We start from the raw sequence: 22,518 nt of genomic DNA on the forward strand, positions 1-22,518 counted from the left end.
TTACAAGGAATCATCCCTCTGTCCTCGTGGGATCCTGAGTTGTTTCAGCCTTGTGGCAGTCTCTGTTTTGGCTCTGTTTGCCTGACGTTTTGTTCAGTTTTTGCTATTTGAGGACTTTTTCCTTTTGTTCCATTAAAGACTGTGAACTGCATCCTCCCTGGTTTCTTCATCCTCCTTTCACATAACAGAATAATCCAACCACAAGGATGGACCAGACGAGTAGCAGTCCTTTTCATACGGCCGTCGAGTTCCAGGGTGCTCTGCTGGGTAAGCACGAGGAGGACCTAGCCGCCACGAGACGTGTTGTGGACTCTCTGACCGCCCAGCTTTCTGACCTGACCCAGCAGCTCCACTATTATCGCCAGGAGGCCACGGGTTCCGCTGGAGGGCGTGATCCACCTGAGCCGCGCATCAACAATCCGCCGTGCTATTTGGGTGAGCCAACACAGTGCCGATCTTTCCTCACACAATGCGAGGTTGTGTTCTCTCTCCAGCCCTTGACTTATGCCAAGGAACGATCGAAAGTGGCTTACGTGATTTCTCTCCTTGACGGACGGGCTCGAGAGTGGGCTGCGGCTAACTGGGATGCTGAGGCAGACTGTGTCCAGAGGTTTTCTCTTTTCAAGGAGGAGATGATCCGAGTTTTTGATCGCTCTGCTCATGGGGATGAGGCATCTCGTCTTCTGTCCACTATGCGTCAGGGGAAGAGGTCAGTCACTGATTACTCGATTGAGTTTCGTACTCTGGCTACCACCAGCGGATGGAACGGTCCTGCCCTGCAAGCCCGTTTTCTCGAGGGTCTGTGTTCAGAGGTCAAGGACGAGGTCCTTGCCCGGGAGGTCCCGGAGAACCTTGATTCTCTGATCGAGCTGGCCCTGCGTGTGGAGAGACGGTTCGAGGTGCGACGGAGGGCCCGCAGACTGGAGTCTTCTTTGTTCTCCTCTTCCATACCGAGAGAGTCGTCACATCCTTCGCCCGCGGATCCCGAGCCGATGCAGCTTGGGGGTCTTCGTATTTCCACACGGGAACGTCAGCGCAGGATAATGAATCGCCTGTGCATGTACTGTGCTGCCGCTGATCACTTTGTCTCCAGGTGTCCGGTAAAAGCCAACGCTCGTCAGTAGGCGGAGGGTTACTGACGAGCGCCACTTCATGGGTCTCTCCTTCTAAGTCCTGCACTTCTCTTCCCATTCATCTTCGCTGGCCGGGGTCGTCAGTTTCATGTTCAGCGTTGATTGACTCTGGAGCGGAGGGGAACTTCGTTGATGAGTCATGGGCTCTAGAGCAAGGTATTCCTCTTTCTGACTTACAAGACTCCACCCCCCTGTACGCTCTTGACGGTAGCGCCCTTCCTAGGGTACAGAGGAGAACTGTTCCATTGACGCTTACTGTTTCTGGTAATCATAGAGAGACTATTTCTTTTTTTGTTTTTAGTTCTCCCTATTGCCCAGTTGTTTTAGGCCATCCTTGGCTTGTACTCCACAATCCCCAGTTTAACTGGGCGGAGGGATCTATTTTGTCTTGGAAATTGTCATGTCATGTTGATTGTTTGTCTTCTGCTGTTCCTTCTATCTCGTCTATTACTGTTTTTCAGGAGGAGCCAGGAGATTTGTCTGGAGTCCCGGAGGAGTATCACGATTTGCGGAAGGTATTCAGTCGTTCTCGGGCCACTTCTCTTCCTCCTCATCGCCTGTATGATTGCGGTATAGATCTTCTCCCAGGGACCACGCCTCCTCGGGGAAGACTATATTCGTTGTCTACCCCCGAACGTAAGGCTCTTGAGAGTTACCTGTCCGATTCGCTTAACGCCGGTACCATCGTTCCCTCTTCTTCTCCTGCGGGAGCTGGTTTCTTCTTCGTTAAGAAGAAAGACGGCTCTCTGCGTCCCTGTATAGACTATCGAGGTCTGAATGACATCACTGTCAAGAACCGTTACCCCTTGCCACTGATGTCATCGGCCTTCGAACTCTTGCAGGGAGCTAAGGTTTTTACTAAGCTCGATTTACGTAACGCCTATCACTTGGTGCGTATCAGGGAGGGGGACGAATGGAAGACCGCGTTTAACACGCCCCTCGGGCACTTTGAATATCGAGTCCTTCCGTTCGGGTTAGTAAACGCTCCCGCTGTCTTTCAAGCCTTAGTCAATGACGTCCTACGGGACATGCTTAACGTATTCGTTTTTGTCTACTTGGACGACATTTTAATTTTTTCACCGTCACTCCAAGTACACATCCAACATGTTCGTCGTGTTCTTCAGCGGCTATTGGAGAATCGTCTTTACGTTAAGGCTGAGAAGTGTTCTTTCCACGCTCCCTCTGTTACGTTTTTGGGCTCGGTCATCTCGGCAGAAGGAATTAGTATGGACCCGGCTAAGGTTTAGGCAGTCACTGACTGGCCCGTACCCGAGTCTCGCCTAGCGCTACAGCGTTTTCTTGGTTTTGCTAATTTTTACCGTCGTTTTATTTCTGGGTTTAGTCAGGTGGCCGCTCCTCTTACCGCTCTTACCTCTACCAAGTCACAATTTAGGTGGTCAGAGTCGGCACAGGCTGCGTTTGACGTACTAAAGTCCCGATTCACCACCGCGCCGATCCTTTTGACCCCCGACTTCTCTAAACAGTTTATCGTCGAGGTCGACGCTTCCGAGGTGGGGGTCGGGGCTGTTCTGTCCCAGCGTTCCGCCGCTGACGGAGAGATACATCCTTGCGCTTTCTTTTCCCATCGGCTCTCTCCCGCTGAGCGTAATTATGACGTTGGAAACCGGGAGCTGCTCGCCATTCGACTAGCGCTAGGCGAGTGGCGACAGTGGTTGGAGGGATCTCCCGTTCCGTTTTTGGTCTGGACCGATCACCGTAACCTCGAATATATTCGTAAGGCTAAGAGACTCAGCGCCCGTCAAGCCCGTTGGGCTCTGTTCTTTACTCGTTTCGATTTTACCATCTCGTTTCGGCCGGGTACCAAGAACGTCAAGCCGGATGCGTTATCTCGTCTCTTTGATTTATCCTCTTCCTCTGAGCCAGAGGAGATTATCCCTTCGGGTCGGGTAGTTGGTACGTCCATTTGGGGAATAGAGAGGCTGGTTAAGCGCTCTCTCGCTCGTGTCACTGTTCCGCGTAATGTTCCTAGGGGACTTCTTTTTGTCCCCGTATCCACGCGACGTGCTGTCCTTCAATGGGGACACACATCTAAATTGACTGCCCATCCAGGCGTTCGGGGCACCCTCTCGTTTATCCGCCAGCGCTTCTGGTGGTCCTCATTGGAGCGTGATGTACGTAGTTTTGTGTCCTCGTGCGTTACGTGCGCGCAGACTAAGGCTGGTAATTCTCCTCCAGCCGGTCTGCTTCGGGCGCTACCGGTGCCTTCACGTCCTTGGTCTCACTTGGCCCTTGACTTTATCACCGGGCTTCCCCCGTCGGCAGGTAATACCGTTATTCTCACGGTGGTAGACCGCTTCTCGAAATCAGCCCATTTTATTCCACTCGCTAAGCTTCCTTCTGCCAAAGAGACCGCCCAGATCCTGGTTGATCAGGTTTTCAGGCTACATGGTCTTCCCTCTGACATAGTGTCGGATAGGGGGCCTCAATTTTCGTCTCAGTTTTGGAAAGAGTTTTGTCGTCTGATTGGGGCATCCGTTAGTCTCTCGTCCGGTTATCATCCCCAGACTAACGGTCAAGCTGAACGAACCAATCAGATCATCGCCCGCATGCTGCGCAGTTTCACTCACCAGAGTCCCGCGTCCTGGTCCCAGCATCTTTCCTGGGCCGAGTACGCCCATAATTCGCTTCCATCCTCCGTCACCGGACTGTCCCCTTTCCATTGTTGCCTCGGTTACCAGCCGCCGCTGTTTGCTTCCCAGGACTCTGAATCGAACGTTCCTTCCGTACAGTCCTTTATTAGTCGTTGTAAGCGTACCTGGAGAAGAGTGCGGTCCGCCCTTTGTCGAGCTAGAAAGCGCATGACCATTGCCGCTAATAAACGCAGGATTAAAAGCCCTCGCTACGTTTGCGGTCAGAGAGTGTGGTTATCCACTACTAATTTACCTCTCCAGTCCGATTCACGCAAGTTGTCGCCCCGTTTTATCGGACCTTTTCGCATTTCTAAGGTGATTAATCCTGTCGTTGTTAAGCTTCACCTCCCGCCTAGATTTCGTCGGATTCATCCTGTGTTTCACGTTTCTTGCGTTAAGCCTGCCATTCGCCCTCCCTCCCGCCCTGTTCAGGGTCCTATTATGGTTAAAGATATCCCCGTTTTTAGGGTTCGCCGTATTCTGGACATGCGCCGTCGGGGACGCGGTCATCAGTATCTGGTTGACTGGGAGGGATACGGTCCAGAGGAAAGAAGCTGGGTTCCCTCCCGGGACGTCCTGGATCCTTCCCTCATCTCTGATTTCCTCCGGTCTCGGCAGGTGCCCCTAGGAGCGCCGGGTGGCGCTCGTTGAGAGAGGGGTACTGTTATGATCCTGGGTTTTCCTTTCTCTGTCTCCCTCTTGTGGTCATTCACGTACGCACTCACTCATCACGCTCATCCCTACTCATTATCTCTCACAGCTGTTTTCCCTTCCCGATCTATTTCCTCACCTGTTATCTCTTTCTGTCTTGATTGTCTCAGCTTCTTAAGTCCCTCTCCGTCTTGGTCTAGTTGTCGGATTATTACTTCTGCTAATGAGAGACGTTGGTTTGTTTACCCGATCTCGTCATGTCCTGTCCAGTGTTTGTGCTCATATTGTGACTGTGTGCAGAGTACCTGTGTGGCGCCTGGCTGTTTCTCCCGTGGTCTTCTTACAAGGAATCATCCCTCTGTCCTCGTGGGATCCTGAGTTGTTTCAGCCTTGTGGCAGTCTCTGTTTTGGCTCTGTTTGCCTGACGTTTTGTTCAGTTTTTGCTATTTGAGGACTTTTTCCTTTTGTTCCATTAAAGACTGTGAACTGCATCCTCCCTGGTTTCTTCATCCTCCTTTCACATAACAAAAGGTAAAATATATGACAAATAATGCAATTTATTAAAAACGAAGCATTAACACATGTTACAGTGCACCCCACAAACACAATCAAGCCTTCAAAAGAATGTGTTTTACCACCCCTTTAAGACTTTAAGTAAAGTTAACTAAAGAGAGTTAGTTAGAATCACTGTTGGATTTTACAGGGCTGTAAACATTTTGCTCTCGCCTTCCCCTCTGTCCATGTCCTCTTATATTTTCTTCTCTTACTCTTTCCACTAATACCATTGCCGTCCACTATCTCATCTCTTCTCCCTCTACTCCTCTTTCTACATCCTCAGCTCTTCTTGCTCCATCTCCTCTTTCTATTTCCCTCATCTCTTTCTATCTCTTCCACTGTTCCTCTCCCTCTCAATGTTACCCTTCCCCTATCCTTTCCAAAACCTCTCACTGTTTCACCTCTTCCTTTTTCCATTCTTGTTTTTTTTCTCTCTCTCTTTTATCGTTTTTGTAATTGAGATAGCTGTGTTAGCACTTAGGAAATATGCATTTCCTGTGTTGTGTGTATTACTAACTCAGGGGCTAATTGAGAACATTGTGCAACTGAGAATTTAACAAATAACAGAGTTTTGTTTGTTGTGTTAGGAAAATTTTGATCACAAATGATTGTAAAACCCAAAAAAATAGCTTTTTTTCCTGATACATTAGAATTTTGGTTGGCAGTGTAAACTGATCCGAACACTTTTGAGAATTTTGTACACAAAGTTTTGAGAACATTATGCATATGATTTGTATGAAATGAATGTAAACTTACAATCTGTTTAGGACAATTACGAAGATGTGTTAATTGTTTTGAGTGTGTCAAATCGACTGAGAAAAACTGTAAGCACACAAAAAGTGGATACAGGCAATTACTCTGAGAACTATTATTACTCTGAGAAAATATTATTTTAAACCATGTCAAAGGACTATTTCACCACCCTATATGAACCTGAGAGGCACACATGAGTGATCCCACCATCTACCCATTCTTCCTGCTGATGCTTCACGTCTTATCACCACTTTTGTTTCCTTAGGCTGGCTTTTACGGTTCGGTAGCTTATACAAATGTACTTCTGGGGTTCATCGCCTGTTTGCTGCACACTCTGTCACACAGTGGTTTTTAGACATGTTCTTTCTTTTGTTAAAAGCAGGAAATGACAAAGAGGCAGATTCATGCAATGGAAAAGGAATTTAATGTGGGAGTGTATGATGGGAGGGATGACATTTGCAAGTTAGGGATAGCACCAACTGCTGGCCAAAATATCACAGCGAAATGAACAGCTGTGTCCTGATCCTGCGTCATTTTGAAAGTGAAAGTTAGCTCAGCCTGTATTTAAAGCTCTCGTGAGCTGTAGAGAGTCAGAGTGGAATGAACTCTGAAGACACACAGACCTGAGGTGAGCAATAACTCTCTCTCAACAGGAAAATAATCTCCTTTATATTTACTAATCCATAACCAGACACAGGACAATCTCCAATACATGCATGCTGTTCTTGTGTGATTTACACATGTCTATGAATAGGCTAGAAAACTGTTTCTGTGTGCGTTTGTGATATTTGTCTGATTAATGTGTTGATTTGTTTTTGCGTTCAGCCAGTGCAAGACAATGTAATATAAATAATTTCATATCATCTAATTTCATTAGATTCTGTCTCGGCTCAGCAGCAATATTATCATGAGTAGGCCTATGTGTTTCATTGTGTTCTCTCTGTGTAATAAATCTTGTGGTTTTGCGGTTGCGGTTCGCGAGTCACTTCAACGCCTCCACAATCAGGGGCGCCGCTAAGGGGGGGAAAGTTAGGACGATTCTAAGGGCCCACACACTTTTGGGGCCCCCAGAGATTGGTTTATTAGTAGTAACAGTACTAGTAGTAATGTATTATAAATGTATAATCTACCAAAGATTTACAAATATAAAAAAGATGGCTTATTTCTGCATTTCCGGCAAAATCCAGCAAAACGCTCCACTCATGAACTGCTCACGCTCAAATCCCACTCCGACATGAAGTTTCTCTGTACTTTAATTGTGGCAGCCATTAAGGTATTTATTTTATATTTATGTTGAAATATTATAATGTTATTTTTTATGTCCATGTTGTCAATCTGTTTCAATTAGGAAAAGTGAACAGCCTGAGATAGGACACATAAGATGCGCAATGCCAGGAGACATTGAGTGGGTCAGACATGATTGTGACCACTTCATTAAGTTTTGTTTTGTAGAAATTGTATCTTAATTTGAATCAATGTTTCATCAGCCAATTGGGGCATTCTGGGTTGAGCGAGCAGAGCTTAAACGCTCAGTATTATTAAATTGCAGACAGATTTGGTTAGGTTGGTGTGGTAGAGGGCCCAACATCATATTCTTTCATAGGGCCCAAAATTGCTAGCAGCGCCCCTGTCCACAATAATGCATGATTCTCGCAAAATTATTGAAGAACTTATGACATTTCTTCTGAGCTTTCAATAAATCGTCTCTATCTTCTATTCTATCTGTAGCGCTTCCTAGCAAACGTTTGGACCGTTTTTGGATTTGGACGGATTGAAATAGTTCCAGACTGGAAGTTGAACGAATGCATTTTTAGGAAATGTTCTGTGATATTCTGTGAATGTTCTACATTGCACATTTTTACCAATTTATGCCGACTATTTTTGGCCAGGGACACGCGTTGCCGTCGGACCAATGTTTGCTGGGTTAGTCCTATAGTTTAAGTTTCACTTCTGACGCACATTTTTTCTATTGCAGAATCAGAACCATGAATGCTGTAAATGCAGTGCCGCTGTTGATTCTGGTTTGGACTTTTACTGCTGTCTGTCAAGCTGCTGATGGTAAGAGAATAACCTTCCCCTAGAAAGAGTGTGTGAGTGTTGAGGAGGGACTAAATATAAGGTCAAATCTTGGCTACAACACAGTGGCTCTTTAAAACATTTTGCAAGTGTGTATCCAGTTCAGTCCAAGTGTTTAAGGCTCTGAGTATTTCATCCTTCCAATGATTCAAAAGTAGATTTACTATTACGATTACTGTATGAACAAGATAAATCCATTACACTCAAAAAATGTATATATTTTTTCTTGTTCAGTTTAATTCATTAAGATGAGCTAAAGAAATAAAATGTTTTTACATTTTTAATTTAACATTTAATTTAAAGCTGCAGTCCGTAACTTTTTTTGGTTAAAAATGATCCAACATCAAATTTTGAGAAACATTACCAGCCAGTGTTCAAAATGATCTCCTTACCTTGCCTAAACTTGTAATAATGTGTTATAGTTTGAGTGGTACTGGTGGATTTCTGTGGGAAATTCGAGCATGTCTTTGTGTCATTACGTCACGTCTGTATACATGAAGCAGTCCGGCTCGAATGTGAGGAAGCTGCGGGTGGAGGATCAGTTATTGCCTTTTCTCACAGCAGCTGGAATTATTAAACTTATCATTCGATGGCGGATTGTAATCCAGAAAGATCCAAACGACAATCATCAGTGACAACTGGAGATTCACCCGTAGTCAAAAGCAAAAGATTAGACTGTAGGGAAATGTAAATCTACAGGTAACGCTAATACACACTAAATACACACAGTCACGCAATGCTAATGTTAACATTAACAACTTGAGAACAAAGTATAACAATAATAATAATTAGCACGGTTTGATGTGATGTGAGCTAAACGATCGTTAGATTTAATCACCGTTGGTAGCGTGATTTATTGTAATGCTTTTTTTCTCAGTTGGTCAAAACAAAAGTGGCAGACGTGTTACTTAGATTACATTTTCCGGTAAAACCTAAAAAAAATAAATAAAAAAAAATATATATATATATATATATATATATATATATATATATATATATATATATATATATATCTTGGTCATACTTCCAAGACGTAGTATCTGTGATTCTGAAGTACAGTATCCACACCCGTGTGGTGAATGAATGACAAACAACTCAAAACATCAGATTCATCTGCGCTGAGGAGCGGTGCCTATGCACAATATTTCCACAAATAACTGCAATTGCAGGTTTCAAACAGAGATGGCGACAAAGAAGCAAAACTTACAGACTGCATTGCTCAACTGTGTTCTATCCACCTAATATATTTAAAACTGAAGTTTATTTAAGTAATTTGTGTTAAAACTACATTAATCACTTTCACTGGGTAGCATGCTTTACAAGGGACGGCATTAGGAGTGTAAATCGAGGATTAAGTGTTATTTTATGAGTTTTTCACTGAAGGGAAAGATGTGTTCCCTTTCAAAAGCTACACTCAATGCTGCATAAGCTTATGCAAATGGGGATGTCTTTGACATAACCAGCTGTGAAAATAGTGTGAAAACACGTCAATGAAATTGACCCGGGAGGTATTTATAGCCTCGGCTGGTGACGTCATAGGCGCACCTGCTGCACGAGGCTATAAATAGATGAGCTTCAGCTGGAGCAAACCAGATCTTCTTTGTTTTCAGACCAACTCTGTGTTATGGTGTGTTACAAAGTCTCTGAAAAAAAAATAATAATTCTCTCTCTCTTTCAAGACTCAACTCGAGATCTTTGTTAGGAGTTAGTTTTCAACATGGCAGTGTGCAGATTTCTCTCTCTTTCTCATCTCTGTTACAAAGAAACATTAGTGGAAAGAGTTCTAGTTAAATCTAATCAGTTGGAAACGAGTCAGCAGAGTAAAACGCTGTATATCCATGTTCTCTTTCAAATAGAACTGGATGCACACGTTTATTGCTGTGTGTGTTTGGGGAAGAGCAAGCGGTAGCTGCATTGAGTCAGACGAGTGCGAGCATTGCAAGCATTACAGTTAGAATGCTTTATGCTCGTCTGGGCTACTTTCAGTCCGCACCAGTTTTCGGAGCTCTCGAATGGGTTTGTTGACGAGCAAGAGACGGGTCCGTCCCTTTCGCTTGCTCGCTCAACAAATGCATGTTTCCCCGCGTGATCCCGAAGCGCGCTCCGGCGTTTCTTCGGCTCGCGCGGGGAATGATGATGAATCTCTGGGTCCGCGGACCTCGAGCAGCCGCCTGCGATCCTTCCTCACATGATAGTGAATCCATACGAGGAATTTATCGAGGTGGTTGTTCGCGCGGTGGCCAGGGCAGTTTGTCTGGCACCGTGAATGAGAGATCCCCGAACGCAGTGAGCTTGAGGTTTCTGTCTAGTGTCTAGGAAAAAACATTTAATTCACGTGTTTTTGTACCCTTGACGTCGACATTTTCGACTATCATGGGTGCGAAATCGCGTTGATATGTGAGAATACCCCAGGTGGGAGACGCTCACGAGCTATCTCTCGCCTGGGTCTGCATTTTCATTAAAGAGACATACCTCCCCACGAAGCCATGTAGAAAATAAACATCGGCTGTCGTGGGCAAAGCTTATATATGTATGAATTATATATTGTATATTATTTTATATGGAATATATATATATATAATATATATTGTATATGATTTATATAAGAATTATAAATATAAGGGGACAGGCTGGTGCTGCGCTGCACACAATGGCTGTCTTGCAGGCATATCAGGCTGACCTTCTGAAGGATTTGAGTGGTTCATTTGGTGACTCAGTTAACTCTGTAGTGGCCAGATTTAAAGGAGTGGAAGAAACATGAGGAAGTGTTCACTCAGTTTCTTCCTCAATGCACTCAAGGGGAGGGGCTATCAGCCACATAACCTCTCTTCAGTCCTTCAAGATTTAGGGGGGTAATAAGCAGAGTGTGGCGAGTCGTGCTCTCCCTCGTAAAGACTGGGGACCAGCTCGTCATCCTCAACAACCTCTCAGGGCAGACCTCGGGACTGTCATCAATAAAAGAAGTCCGGTGGTCTGGTGCCCAGTCTGCCCCCACGGGACAGGGCATGTCAAACATTTGCTTGCCCCACCCCGTTATCCTCAAAACCACTCCATCCCCGCCGCCTCTGGTGATTCGGGGGGGCAGTGGTTTCCAGTGAAATGTTAGAAGTTCAGTGTTTAAATCCTGCTATCATCCAGGACATAGAACGTCTAACATCCCCTCAACAGGAAGTGTTAAAATTGTCACTCTCAGAGTCTCAGGCAGCGTGTGAACTTCTGCCAGGCGTTTCTGCATGGGTGTTAAGCACAGTAAAAATTAGTAAACTAATTTATTTGTCTTCCTCCGTGTTTGAACGGCGTGGTCTCCACTTCCGTGAAGGCGGAGTTGGCGTTCGTACTGTCACAAGTGACAGCAGTTACTTCCTGGTCCCCAGTAGGGTGGGGGGGTGTCCAATCTTAGATCTTCGAGTCTTAAACCGTGAAGCAGTTAAAGTACTCAAGGTTAAGATGTTACAGTGAAGGCGGTCGTGTCGCATATTCAACATTGTGATTGGATTCGGCACGATTGATCCGAAGGACGCGTGTATTCGCATATAAAGACTGCCACAACACAGGAAGTTCCTGAGTTTCGCTCTTGGGGGCAAAAGCTTACCAATTTCGGGTCTTCCATCCGGCTAGCCTTGTAACCGCACGTATACGAAATGTATGGATGTATTACCGGCTCCATTGGGATTCCGGGGCATTCAAATTTTGAATTACAGAGGCGATTGCTAAAATTAGCACAATCACATGAGATGGTGCTTCAACACAGTGTGTTAGCTCATCTAGTTTCTCTAGGGTTGAGACTCAACACCAAGAAAAGTGTTCTTTCTCCTGCCCAGAGAACGACTTATCTAGGGTTTGTTCGGTTTTTGGTCACAAGGTGGGCACAATGGTTTCCCGCTTGAATCAAGACCATTCAGTATTCCCTGAGCAAAGTCAGGCTAGACCAAGATCTTACTGATCATCAGCACCAGAGTGTTAGGTCTAATGGCATCAGCATCCACGGGTTTCCCTTTGGGGTTGTTGCACATAAGACCGTTTCAGTTGTGGCTCAAAGCCAGAGGACTTAGGGCCAATCCTCAGGCAAATAAAGTGGCGCGCCATGTGGCTTCGTACACTAACTATGTGGTTCAGACCCCGGTTTTTGCCTTGGGTCCCACTCTAGGGGCTGTGCTGATGATGCTTCAGGACTGGTCTTCAAACAAAGAAGATCTGGTTTGCTCCAGCTGAAGCTCATCTATTTATAGCCTCGTGCAGCAGGTGCGCCTATGACGTCACCAGCCGAGGCTATAAATACCTCCCGGGTCAATTTCATTGACGTGTTTTCACACTATTTTCACAGCTGGTTATGTCAAAGACATCCCCATTTGCATAAGCTTATGCAGCATCTCGTTCCGCTTTATCAGGGAACAGGGTTACAGTCAAGTAACCCCAAGTGTTTTGTGTTGTGTTGGACATTTAGAGGAGTTTCTGTAATGTTTTTGCATTTTATGGTTATCATTATGCAGAAGAGGCTGTGGGACCTCGATGATCAATGCTCGTGTTAGTACTGACACCAGTCTTTCCTTAAATGATTATTAGATTATTACATAAACTATATTGTGCATATTGATGAACAAAACTGCTTGTTTGAACGTAAGAATACATCTTAGTTAAAGTTAAGTCAAACATACTAGTGTAAATTAATTTGACCTAAGCCAACTAAACTGAATGATTTTGAATGAACTAAATCACTTTTTGACTGCAGTCAAAAAGTGCTGGGGATCCGCAACAGACTGAGAAAAAGAGCATTCAGTCCTCCTCTCCCGAGCATTTTGCTCGCAAATGTCCAATCCTTGGAGAATAAGATGGACGATCTTAGAGCCAGGATAAGTTTTCAACGGGACATGAGAGACTGCAACATCTATTGTCTGTCCGAAACATGGCTCACGCCAGCGGTCCCGGATACAGCCGTGACGCCGTCCGAGAACTTCTCTGTTTTTCGGATGGACAGAACAGCCGAGGCCGGGAAATCTAAAGGCGGTGGAGTGTGTTTCATGATAAACAAGAAATGGTGCGATCCTAGGAACATCTCCATTCTTTCGCGATCCTGCTCGCCTCACTTGGAACATTTAACTCTCATGTGCCGGCCTTTCTACCTGCCGAGGGAGTTTTCCTCGGTCATCACCACTGCCGTTTATATTCCACCACAAGCAGACACGGGGCTGGCTTTATCTGCCCTCCATGATGTGACCAGCGGCTTCATAAACAAACACCCCGACGCTGCTTTCATCGTCGCGGGTGATTTTAACAAAGCAAACCTAAAGAAAGTATTGCCAAACTTTCACCAGCATGTCTCCTGTCCCACACGAGGAGCAAACACACTGGATCATTGCTACTCTCCGTTTAAGAACGCCTACAAAGCTCGTTCACAGCCAGCTTTTGGCAAATCGGACCATGCCGCCATTTTCCTCACACCGGAATATAAACAAAGGCTCGTTCAAGAGCCCCCGGTGAGGAGGGAAGTCAAACGCTGGTCATCCCATTCAGAGATCACGCTACAGGCAGCTCTTGATGACGTCGACTGGGACATGTTCCGCGCGAGTTCTGAGGACGTCAGCGAGTTCACAGAAGTGGCGCTCTGCTTTATTAACACACTGACAGAGCAAGCCACACAAACAATAACTATAACGTCCTTCCCTAATCAGAAACCGTGGGTGGACAGTTCAATTCGCACTGCAGTAAACTCGCGCACCACCGCTTACAATGCCGGTCTCCTAACGGGGGATATGAGGGAGTACAAAGCTTCATGTTACGCCCTCCGGCGCGCCGTTAAAGCCGCAAAACTCCGCTATAAAGACCGAGTGGAATCTCATTTCCAACTCAACGACTCCCGGCGGATGTGGCAGGGACTGAGAACCATCTGTGCTTTTGGAACTAAATCCTCTGCAGAGGTGAGAGCTGATCCGTTACTGGTGAACGAGTTAAACTCTTTCTACGCTCGCTTTGATGGTAATTTGAAGACTCCGGCGAGTGACGCGTCAGAGAGAGTCCCTCAGAGCAGCAACGGTCACGTGATCTCTGTCTCGGAGGACGAGGTTCGGAGGGCACTCAAACGTGTGGATGTCAGGAAAGCTGCTGGGCCGGATGGTATTTCAGGTCGTGTTCTGCGGTCCTGTGCTGATCAGCTCGCAGGGCTCTTTACATCCATATTCAACGAGTCCCTTGCTACATCTGTTGTCCCCACCTCCTTCAAACGATCCTCCATCATCCCTGTACCTAAGATCAGTAAACCCTCTTGCCTAAATGACTATCGTCCAGTGGCTCTCACATCTTTAGTCATGAAGGTCTTTGAGAGACTCATTAAAAACAACATTTGCTCCTCCATTCCTGACACTTTGGACCCTCTTCAGTTTGCCTATCGTCCCAATAGATCGACTGAAGATGCCATTTCTCACGTCCTTCACTCCTGCCTCACTCACATCGACAGCAAAAGTGGGAACTATGTCAGGCTGCTATTTATTGACTATAGCTCAGCCTTTAACACCATAGTTCCCATTAAGCTAACACACAAACTCCTGGATCTAGGCCTGAATTCTTCTCTCTGCCTCTGGATTGAAGATTTCCTCACTGGCAGACCCCAGGCGGTGAGAGTAGGCCAGTTCACCTCCACCTCCATCACCCTGAGTGTTGGAGCTCCACAGGGCTGTGTGCTGAGTCCCCTGCTCTACTCTCTCTACACCCATGACTGTTTGTCCACACACAGCTCCACCTCGATCATCAAGTTTGCTGATGATACTGTTGTCCTGGGTCTCATCTCCAACAACAATGAGACGGCATACTTGGACGAAGTGGAGCAACTGACATCATGGTGCCAGGACAACTGTCTCTCTCTGAATGTTAACAAGACCAAAGAACTGATTGTGGACTTCAGGAAGAGACAGCATCGGTCATACTCCCCTCTCATGATCAGCGGGACACCAGTAGAGAGAGTGAGCAGCTTCAAATACCTGGGTGTGAACATCTCCGAGGATCTGACCTGGACTACACACATCCAGACACAGGTGAAAAAAGCCAGGCAAAGACTGTACCACCTGCGCCAGCTGAGGAAATTCAGGGTTTCACCAGCCATCCTGAAAACTTTCTATCGAGGGGCGATAGAAAGTGTCCTGACTCAGTGCATCACAGCGTGGTACGGGAACAGCACCAGTCACGACTGCAAAGCCCTGCAAAGAGTGGTGCGCTTATCCGAGCGCATCTCAGGCTCAGCTCTCCCGTCTCTGCAGGACATCTTCACCAAACGCTGCAGAGGTAGAGCTACTAAAATCATCAGAGACATTAATCACCCTGCAAACTCTCACTTCACCCTGCTGCCATCTGGTAAGCGCTTCCGTAGCCTGATGGCAAAGACTGAAAGACTCAGGAGGAGTTTCTTCCCCCAGGCCATCAGACTCCTGAACTCAGTCACGTGACTCACTTCACCCCCGCACACGCATAAACATACGGTCTTTCAACATTAACATCCACATACTGCAATTGCACTGCACTTTACGTCCCTATTGTTACTGCGTAACAACCTGTAATAAACCTTGCACATTATACTTCTTTATATATACATATTATATATTTTATGTTAACCACTTATTTTTAAGTCTACAGTTTATCTCACTTATCATATCCACATATTTTTTATATTTTTATTTTTATCTTATTTCCTATTTTTATCTTTTACTTGATTTATTTATAATTCTACTTATGTTAATACTTTTTATTCTAATTTTATTCTATTTCTATTTAATTTCTTGTAACTGTTATTTGCACTGTCCATGGAGCGGACCTGTTTACATTTCACTGCCAGTTGTATATTGTGTATATAACTGTGTATGTGACAAATAAAACTCTTGAATCTTGAATCTTGAATCTTGAATCAGTGTGTTTTTTTTCTGCTAATTTATGTGTTTATACACTCTCACTCTTTTATGTTAAATAATGTGTTCATACAGATAAACACAAAATCATATTTTCAGTCCAGACTACAGGATCTTGTGTTTCTCTGCACATGATTAAAGAAACAGTCAGGATGTTGCATGCAGAGACTGTGTGTGTTTATTACTATTGATAATAAATAATAAAATATGTGACCCTCTCATACCAGAGATGAAATCTTATTCAAAGCATAATGTACAATGTTATTTATGAATAGAGAGAAACATCCACAGTATATTATATGACTGATATGGACACAGACACAAGTCTGATATGTTAAAAGTTTAATGAGATGTAAATATATATATATTATTGTTCAGTTGCTGTATTATATGATCTACATGTTATTTTTCAGATGACATCAGTGTAATCTGTGAGAATGTGACTGGAACTGCGGGAAAAGAAGTAACTCTCAACTGTAGCGTCTCTCAGAGTCTGAAGTGCTCTGAAAGATGCATTAGACTGTATAAGTTTCAATACCCTGAGAACTATAAACACTCAGTCACCTGTAGACAAGAGTTTCCTCATGACCCCTGTGAACAGAGAAACAGCTTCACATGCAACTTCACTTCAAATACAGACATGACAGAACAATTCAGATTCTTTGTGCAAACACAGTGTGGAAAAAAATCATCAGAATTCACTGTGAACATAACAGGTACTGTATATAATACTGCTGATTATGATTCAATACATGTTTGGAAATGTACATTTATTTTCAATCTATTAACAGTGATTTAAAATCTGTTCACAGAGCCCATTACACCTGAAACTGTCACTAAACCTCCAGGTAAGAAAGTAACACAGAAAACTGCTCTTTTGTCTCCTGTCAGCATATTTATGATTTTTAAATTATTTTAGAGTTTAAGGTCTAAGAAACTGATGCATCTCTCATCTCCCCCTGAATGATTTAAAATCAGAGTGATTTTAGAGATGATTAGATCAGTTTGATCAGATTCTCAGCATCAGAAGTGTTTTGTGAAGTCTGTGTGGAGAATCTGACTGATAGGCTGAAGATGAGTTTATGAGTTAAACAATTCTGTTAATTCCACCTTTTCAGATACCAGCAAAGACAAGCGAGTTCAAACAGCGGTTGGATCAGGGAATAGTTCAGGATATAAGAACACGGTCATCCCTGCAGTTGTGGGCTGTTTCTTCATCATCATCCTCATCATCACACTGACAATCCTTTACATAACTAAACTAAACTACAGCAAACTTTGTGGATTCCAGATGAGGATGTGTCTGGGCCGCAGACATGATGAGGACAACAGCAACTGTCCAGAATCTGTGATCTAATATCACTGACTCAACAGGACGAAAACATGGAGTTTTATTTGACTTTTAATGTGAAGCTCAAAGACTCAAACTTTATAGGAACTCCATAAACTATATCTGTACACACATTACTCTCTGCTAAACCTCAAACCACTGATCTATATCACTCTGAGTGTGGGTTTAAAACTCTGTTTCTGTTTTATATTGATTTCTGTGAAATAATGGTACATTATTGATCTCTTTGATCAGTGTGTGTGTGTGTGTGTATTTGACCTGTAAATACTGGTCATTGAAATTGTATCTTTAATTTAATATTTTGTACCTGCAATTTTGTAACGCTGCGAACAGTGGGGCTTTGTAATGTTCTTTTATATGATTAAAAAAAAAAGCAATTAAATAAATAAACTCATGTGATGCTCTCTAAAAATGAATATCTGGAAACTTTTTCATAGTTAAAAACTAGTAAAGTGGGTGAAGGGCAGCCGCACAGATATGATCTGAATTTATGCCTTATTTAAGTTACATGAACTTATTGTGCAGTTAAACTTTAGATATTTGTATTTTTTTCCGGGGAAAAAGAAATTTGCAGGTAGAATAATTTTTATTAAGCCTATGTATTTAGTATAAGTTTAGATCAATTTGAGAGTAAGTTTAGGTTTTATGCATTGGGCAGATGTTTTTATCCAAAGCGCTTTACATTTCATTCAAGTTTTACATTTGATCAGTTCATGCATTAATCAAACCCATGACCTTGTTTAACCTTTACAGTCATATACTCTTCTGTTTGAATGACATTACTGTTCTGATAAAGAAAACTAAATACTGATAAAAGCAAACAAGCATCGAGCATTCTGTCACGGTATAGAAGGCTGTATATAAAGCACACAATGAGATACTTTCAATCTGATAATAAACTGGAGAAACACAACCACACACACACACACTGCCGTTAAACATGGGAGACTAAACAATCCAGGGCAAGGAACAAACTGAAACTGAGAGCTAAACTACATAGGCCAACAAAGGAGCTGACAATAATTAACACAAAATCAAGTACAATCACATTATGATTAATGTAGTTTAAAATGCATTATCGTGACCATTAATGTGTTTTAAAGGGATAGTTCACTCAAAAATCCAGCATATAGCGTTAGTTCTGGCAGGTAACGTTAGTCAAGCTCGCATCGGCTGACTGTCAGCTGATCACGTCTACCTATAGGAATACGACGTCTATCACAGCATGCATATATCAGCTCCTTCAGTATTATCAGCTGCTATTGTGTTCTCCAGAGCTAATAACCCTCCTCCATCCCTCCTCCACTCGTCAGTCAGGATTTGGCATCTGATGGCATCTGAATCAGACTAAATCCCCAAATTAAGTTGTACATTTAAATATTGATATCTTGCTTCCGGCGGTCCGCCTTCTGTATTCAACTTCCGAAAAATGTCTGATAGTAAATATTAAAATATCTGCATAAGTTGAATATGGAAGACGGTCCGCCGGAAGCAAGATATTTTACTTTATAACATTTTAACTATGGATATTTTTCTAACACAAACCCATCGATTCGCTTCATAAGGCCTTTATTAACCCCCAGAGCCGTGTGGAGTACTTTTATAATGGATGGATGCACTTTTTTGAGCTTGTGTGTGTGTGTGTGCGTGTGCGTGTGTGCGTGTGCGTGTGCGTGTGCGTGTGTGCTCGAGATTCTTTTGCTCCGCCCACTGCACTCCTCCACGAGTTTAGCTGTTTTTGGAAAGAATCTGTACAGTGTATCTGTCTTTTATAAATATGATAAAACTAAAGACTCTTCAGAGATATGAAGGATCAACACTACTCTATAGGTACTCAAGATTATCATGAGAATGGCAGAAACTGTGTTTGTTATGCCCCCTTTAAAGAATGCCACACACACACACACACACACACACATCTCCCGGGCATCCTGCGGAATTCAAACAACCAGATGATGACTTAAAAAATCCTGAAGTGTTTCCAGCTAAGTGTGCCATATGCATTAGCCGTTTAGCCAACGGTCCATGTGTGTGAGCCGCATGACATCTGAGGCCGAGACTACACCTACCCAACCCTACACCTACCCAACCCTACACCTACCCCAACCCTACACCTACCCAACCCTACCCTACCCAACCCTACACCTACCCCAACCCTACACCTACCCCAACCCTACACCACACCTACCCAACCCTACCCTACACCTACCCTACCCTACACCTACCCCAACCCTACACCTACCCCAACCCTACACCTACCCCAACCCTACACCTACCCCAACCCTACACCTACCCCAACCCTACACCTACCCCAACCCTACACCTACCCAACCCTGCCCCCTGGATCTCGTGTTCTGCAGTGACGAGCTACTGTTATTGGCCGGCTCCTGCATCAGCACCACATGCATGCGTCGTCGTCCTCATGTGAACAGTGTTGGAGAATGACACGGAAGAGAAGAAATTGAATGAAGTCGGTTTTTTGTTGTTGTTTTTTCATTGTGTGGGTATGTGATCACTCATCGTGAAAAACTGCTTTAACGATAAATTGAGTCCTGTGACAAGTATGACTTTATTGGCGTCTTGTTCAACAAACTTTTACCATTGCAATTAATGAAATCTCTTTTTTTTATCTTTAGAATAATACCAGCATCATGTAGTGCAAATGTTTCACTGTAATGGACGTATTGCACAGGCTTTCGGAATTGACGAATGGCTCCGTCTGTTTATTCGGCAGTATAAAACTTAAAACAGATCAGGGTTTTTTAACTTACTAGAGGTGCAGAACGTCACATGGCAACTTTTCGGGACTGCACCAAGCAAAATTAAATCGTTATCATTACAAAGAGTAAAGATAAAGCGTCTAACAAGGTCTACGTGCATTCATTCTAATGGCTTGTTTTCCCCCATGGCATATGGCGGATATGTCGTCTTTTGGGCGTTCCCAGTAATGCCGACCAAGTCTATGCCGTAAGATCTCTGGTCAAACAAATGATTGGCTGAAACTGGTGTCAAATAAATATCTGATATATCATTGGTTAAAAATGTAAACAAGCCTCCACGATGTGCTGCTACGTCATATCATAACGTTAACATGCCAAAACGTCAGACCTCATTAATCTGGAATGGAAAAAAAGAGCAGGAATTTATATCAAAAAGCAGTAGAGACCCTTTTCATGGATTTTGGTATTCCAGAAAGCAGGTTATGTGACATACCTGGGTATTTATTTTATTTTTATTTTTATTATATTCCAGGGTTAGTTTGCTTAAGAGGTATTCAGATGTGTTTTATATAATTAATATAGTTATTAATATAACCAAATTATGTTTGAGTTATATAATATACAATAGTATATTAATTCTAAAGAATTAGAATAAAAAATAATTAAAAATAAGTTTAAATGTTAATTCAATTAAAATATATTTATTATTTATTTTATTGTCATCTCACACATGGATCTGCATTCAATTAATTAGCATCAAACAAACAATATATTTTTTTTAACATTACTTATCAAACAAAAAGATGATTGCACAACCACCAAATAGGTGGCGATGTGCACTAAGTAGGTTATGTAAATCGCCATTAAACAAAAGAAGAAGAGGAAGTAGAATGCCGCGCTTTTCCTTAGCGTCTGTTTCCCAGGTGAATCATCGATTCGTTGAGAATGTCTTGTGTGTTCACGGTTAACATACTCTGAGTTGGCTGAACTTACTCCAGGACTCGTTTTTGGAACCAGCAAACCTTGAGAAAGCAAGGTTTGGGTTAATCAAGAGTTCAAGATATGTGACGGTAAGTTAACCTTGCTCTCTGGAATACCCCCCAGAAGCCCAGAAATGTTATGTTTTCAGGCACTCAGACCACAAGAGGCCGCATCGCTTCTTTATCCGTCATTGTGTTAAACCCACCAATAGCATGGCAGGTGGATAAGCCGGTTTGTGATTGGTCCGCGCAAATTTGTAACAGGACAAAATGCCACTCAAACCAATCAATTGATCTTAACTTGGGTTTTCTGAGTAAACAAGGAATAGTATGTGAATAGTACAGATTACTAGATTTTTACAATTAAGTTAAGACATTAAGTAAAGTTAACTAAAGAGAGTTAGTTAGAATCACTGTTGGATTTTACAGGGCTGTAAACATTTTGCTCTCGCCTTCCCCTCTGTCCATGTCCTCTTATATTTTCTTCTCTTGCTCTTTCCACTAATGCCATTGCCTTCCAATCTCCCATCTCTTCTCCCTCTACTCCTCTTTCTACATCCTCAGCTCTTCTTGCTCCATCTCCTCTTTCTATTTCCCTCATCTCTTTCTATCTCTTCCACTGTTCCTCTCCCTCTCAATGTTACCCTTCCCCTATCCTTTCCAAAACCTCTCACTGTTTCACCTCTTCCTTTTTCCATTCTTGTTTTTTTTTCTCTCTCTTTTATCGTTTTTGTAATTGAGATAGCTGTGTTAGCACTTAGGAAATATGCATTTCCTGTGTTGTGTGTATTACTAACTCAGGGGCTAATTGAGAACATTGTGCAACTGAGAATTTAACAAATAACAGTTTTGTTTGTTGTGTTAGGAAAATTTTGATCACAAATGATTGTAAAACCAAAAAAATAGCTTTTTTTTCCTGATACATTAGAGTTGCATTTTGGTTGGCAGTGTAAACTGATCCGAACACTTTTGAGAATTTTGTACACAAAGTTTTGAGAACATTATGCATATGATTTGTATGAAATGAATGTAAACTTACAATCTGTTTAGGACAATTACGAAGATGTGTTAATTGTTTTGAGTGCGTCAAATCGACTGAGAAAAACTGTAAGCACATAAAAAGTGGAGACAGGCAATTACTCTGAGAACTATTATTACTCTGAGAAAATATTATTTTAAACCATGTCAAAGGACTATTTCACCACCCTATATGAACCGGAGAGGCACACATGAGTGATCCCACCATCTACCCATTCTTCCTGCTGATGCTTCACGTCTTATCACCACTTTTGTTTCCTTAAAGGCTGGCTTTTACGGTTCGGTTGCTTATACAAATGTACTTCTGGGGTTCATCGCCTGTTTGCTGCACACTCTGTCACACAGTGATTTTTAGGCAATTGTTCTGTCTTTTGTTAAAAGCAGGAAATGGCAAAGAGGCAGATTCATGCAATGGAAAAGGAATTGAATGTGGGAGTGTATGGTGCCTGGGGATGGGGTTTGCCCTGTAAGAAATCCAGTCCTGTAAGTTTTGTATGACAAATTCAGCTTTTAAAGTTTATTCAACTATTTAACATGAAAAAAAATTTGTACAACTAATTGACCCTAAGTTGAGAAAACTCAAAAATGTTCTGCAGCTGGTTGCCTTAAACTTTTAAGTTCTCAACTTTTTTTTTTTTTTTTTTTTTTTTTTTTTACAGTGTGCTATTGAACAGCATTATGATGACATGAAGGGGAAATTTGCAGGGAAGTGAAAGCACCA

The 22,518-nt window shown here is 43.1% G+C and overlaps 1 protein-coding gene across 1 annotated transcript; it reads left to right on the top strand.

The window, feature by feature from the left end:
* Nucleotides 1–6,276: 6,276 nt before the first annotated feature.
* LOC307144086 (uncharacterized protein) lies at nucleotides 6,277–17,871 on the top strand. The gene is made up of 5 exons (XM_079846074.1): nucleotides 6,277–6,371; nucleotides 7,719–7,801; nucleotides 16,122–16,424; nucleotides 16,521–16,556; nucleotides 16,827–17,871. The coding sequence occupies exons 2-5, from the start codon at nucleotides 7,729–7,731 to the stop codon at nucleotides 17,063–17,065; spliced, it is 651 nt and encodes a 216-aa protein (XP_079702200.1). The 5' UTR covers nucleotides 6,277–6,371; nucleotides 7,719–7,728; the 3' UTR covers nucleotides 17,066–17,871.
* Nucleotides 17,872–22,518: the final 4,647 nt, after the last annotated feature.

This window comes from Gobio gobio (assembly GCF_949357685.1).
Source record: "Gobio gobio genome assembly, chromosome: 20".
Lineage (NCBI taxonomy): Eukaryota > Metazoa > Chordata > Actinopteri > Cypriniformes > Gobionidae > Gobio > Gobio gobio.

What these genes read in the sequence shown, in the direction of transcription:
- LOC307144086 (XM_079846074.1), top strand. Translation starts at nt 7,729, where the DNA reads ATGAATGCTGTAAATGCAGTGCCGCTGTTGATTCTGGTTTGGACTTTT. An exon ending in TGTCTGTCAAGCTGCTGATG is followed by an intron (nt 7,802 to 16,121) that starts GTAAGAGAATAA and finishes GTTATTTTTCAG; the next exon opens with ATGACATCAGTGTAATCTGT. An exon ending in ATTCACTGTGAACATAACAG is followed by an intron (nt 16,425 to 16,520) that starts GTACTGTATATA and finishes ATCTGTTCACAG; the next exon opens with AGCCCATTACACCTGAAACT.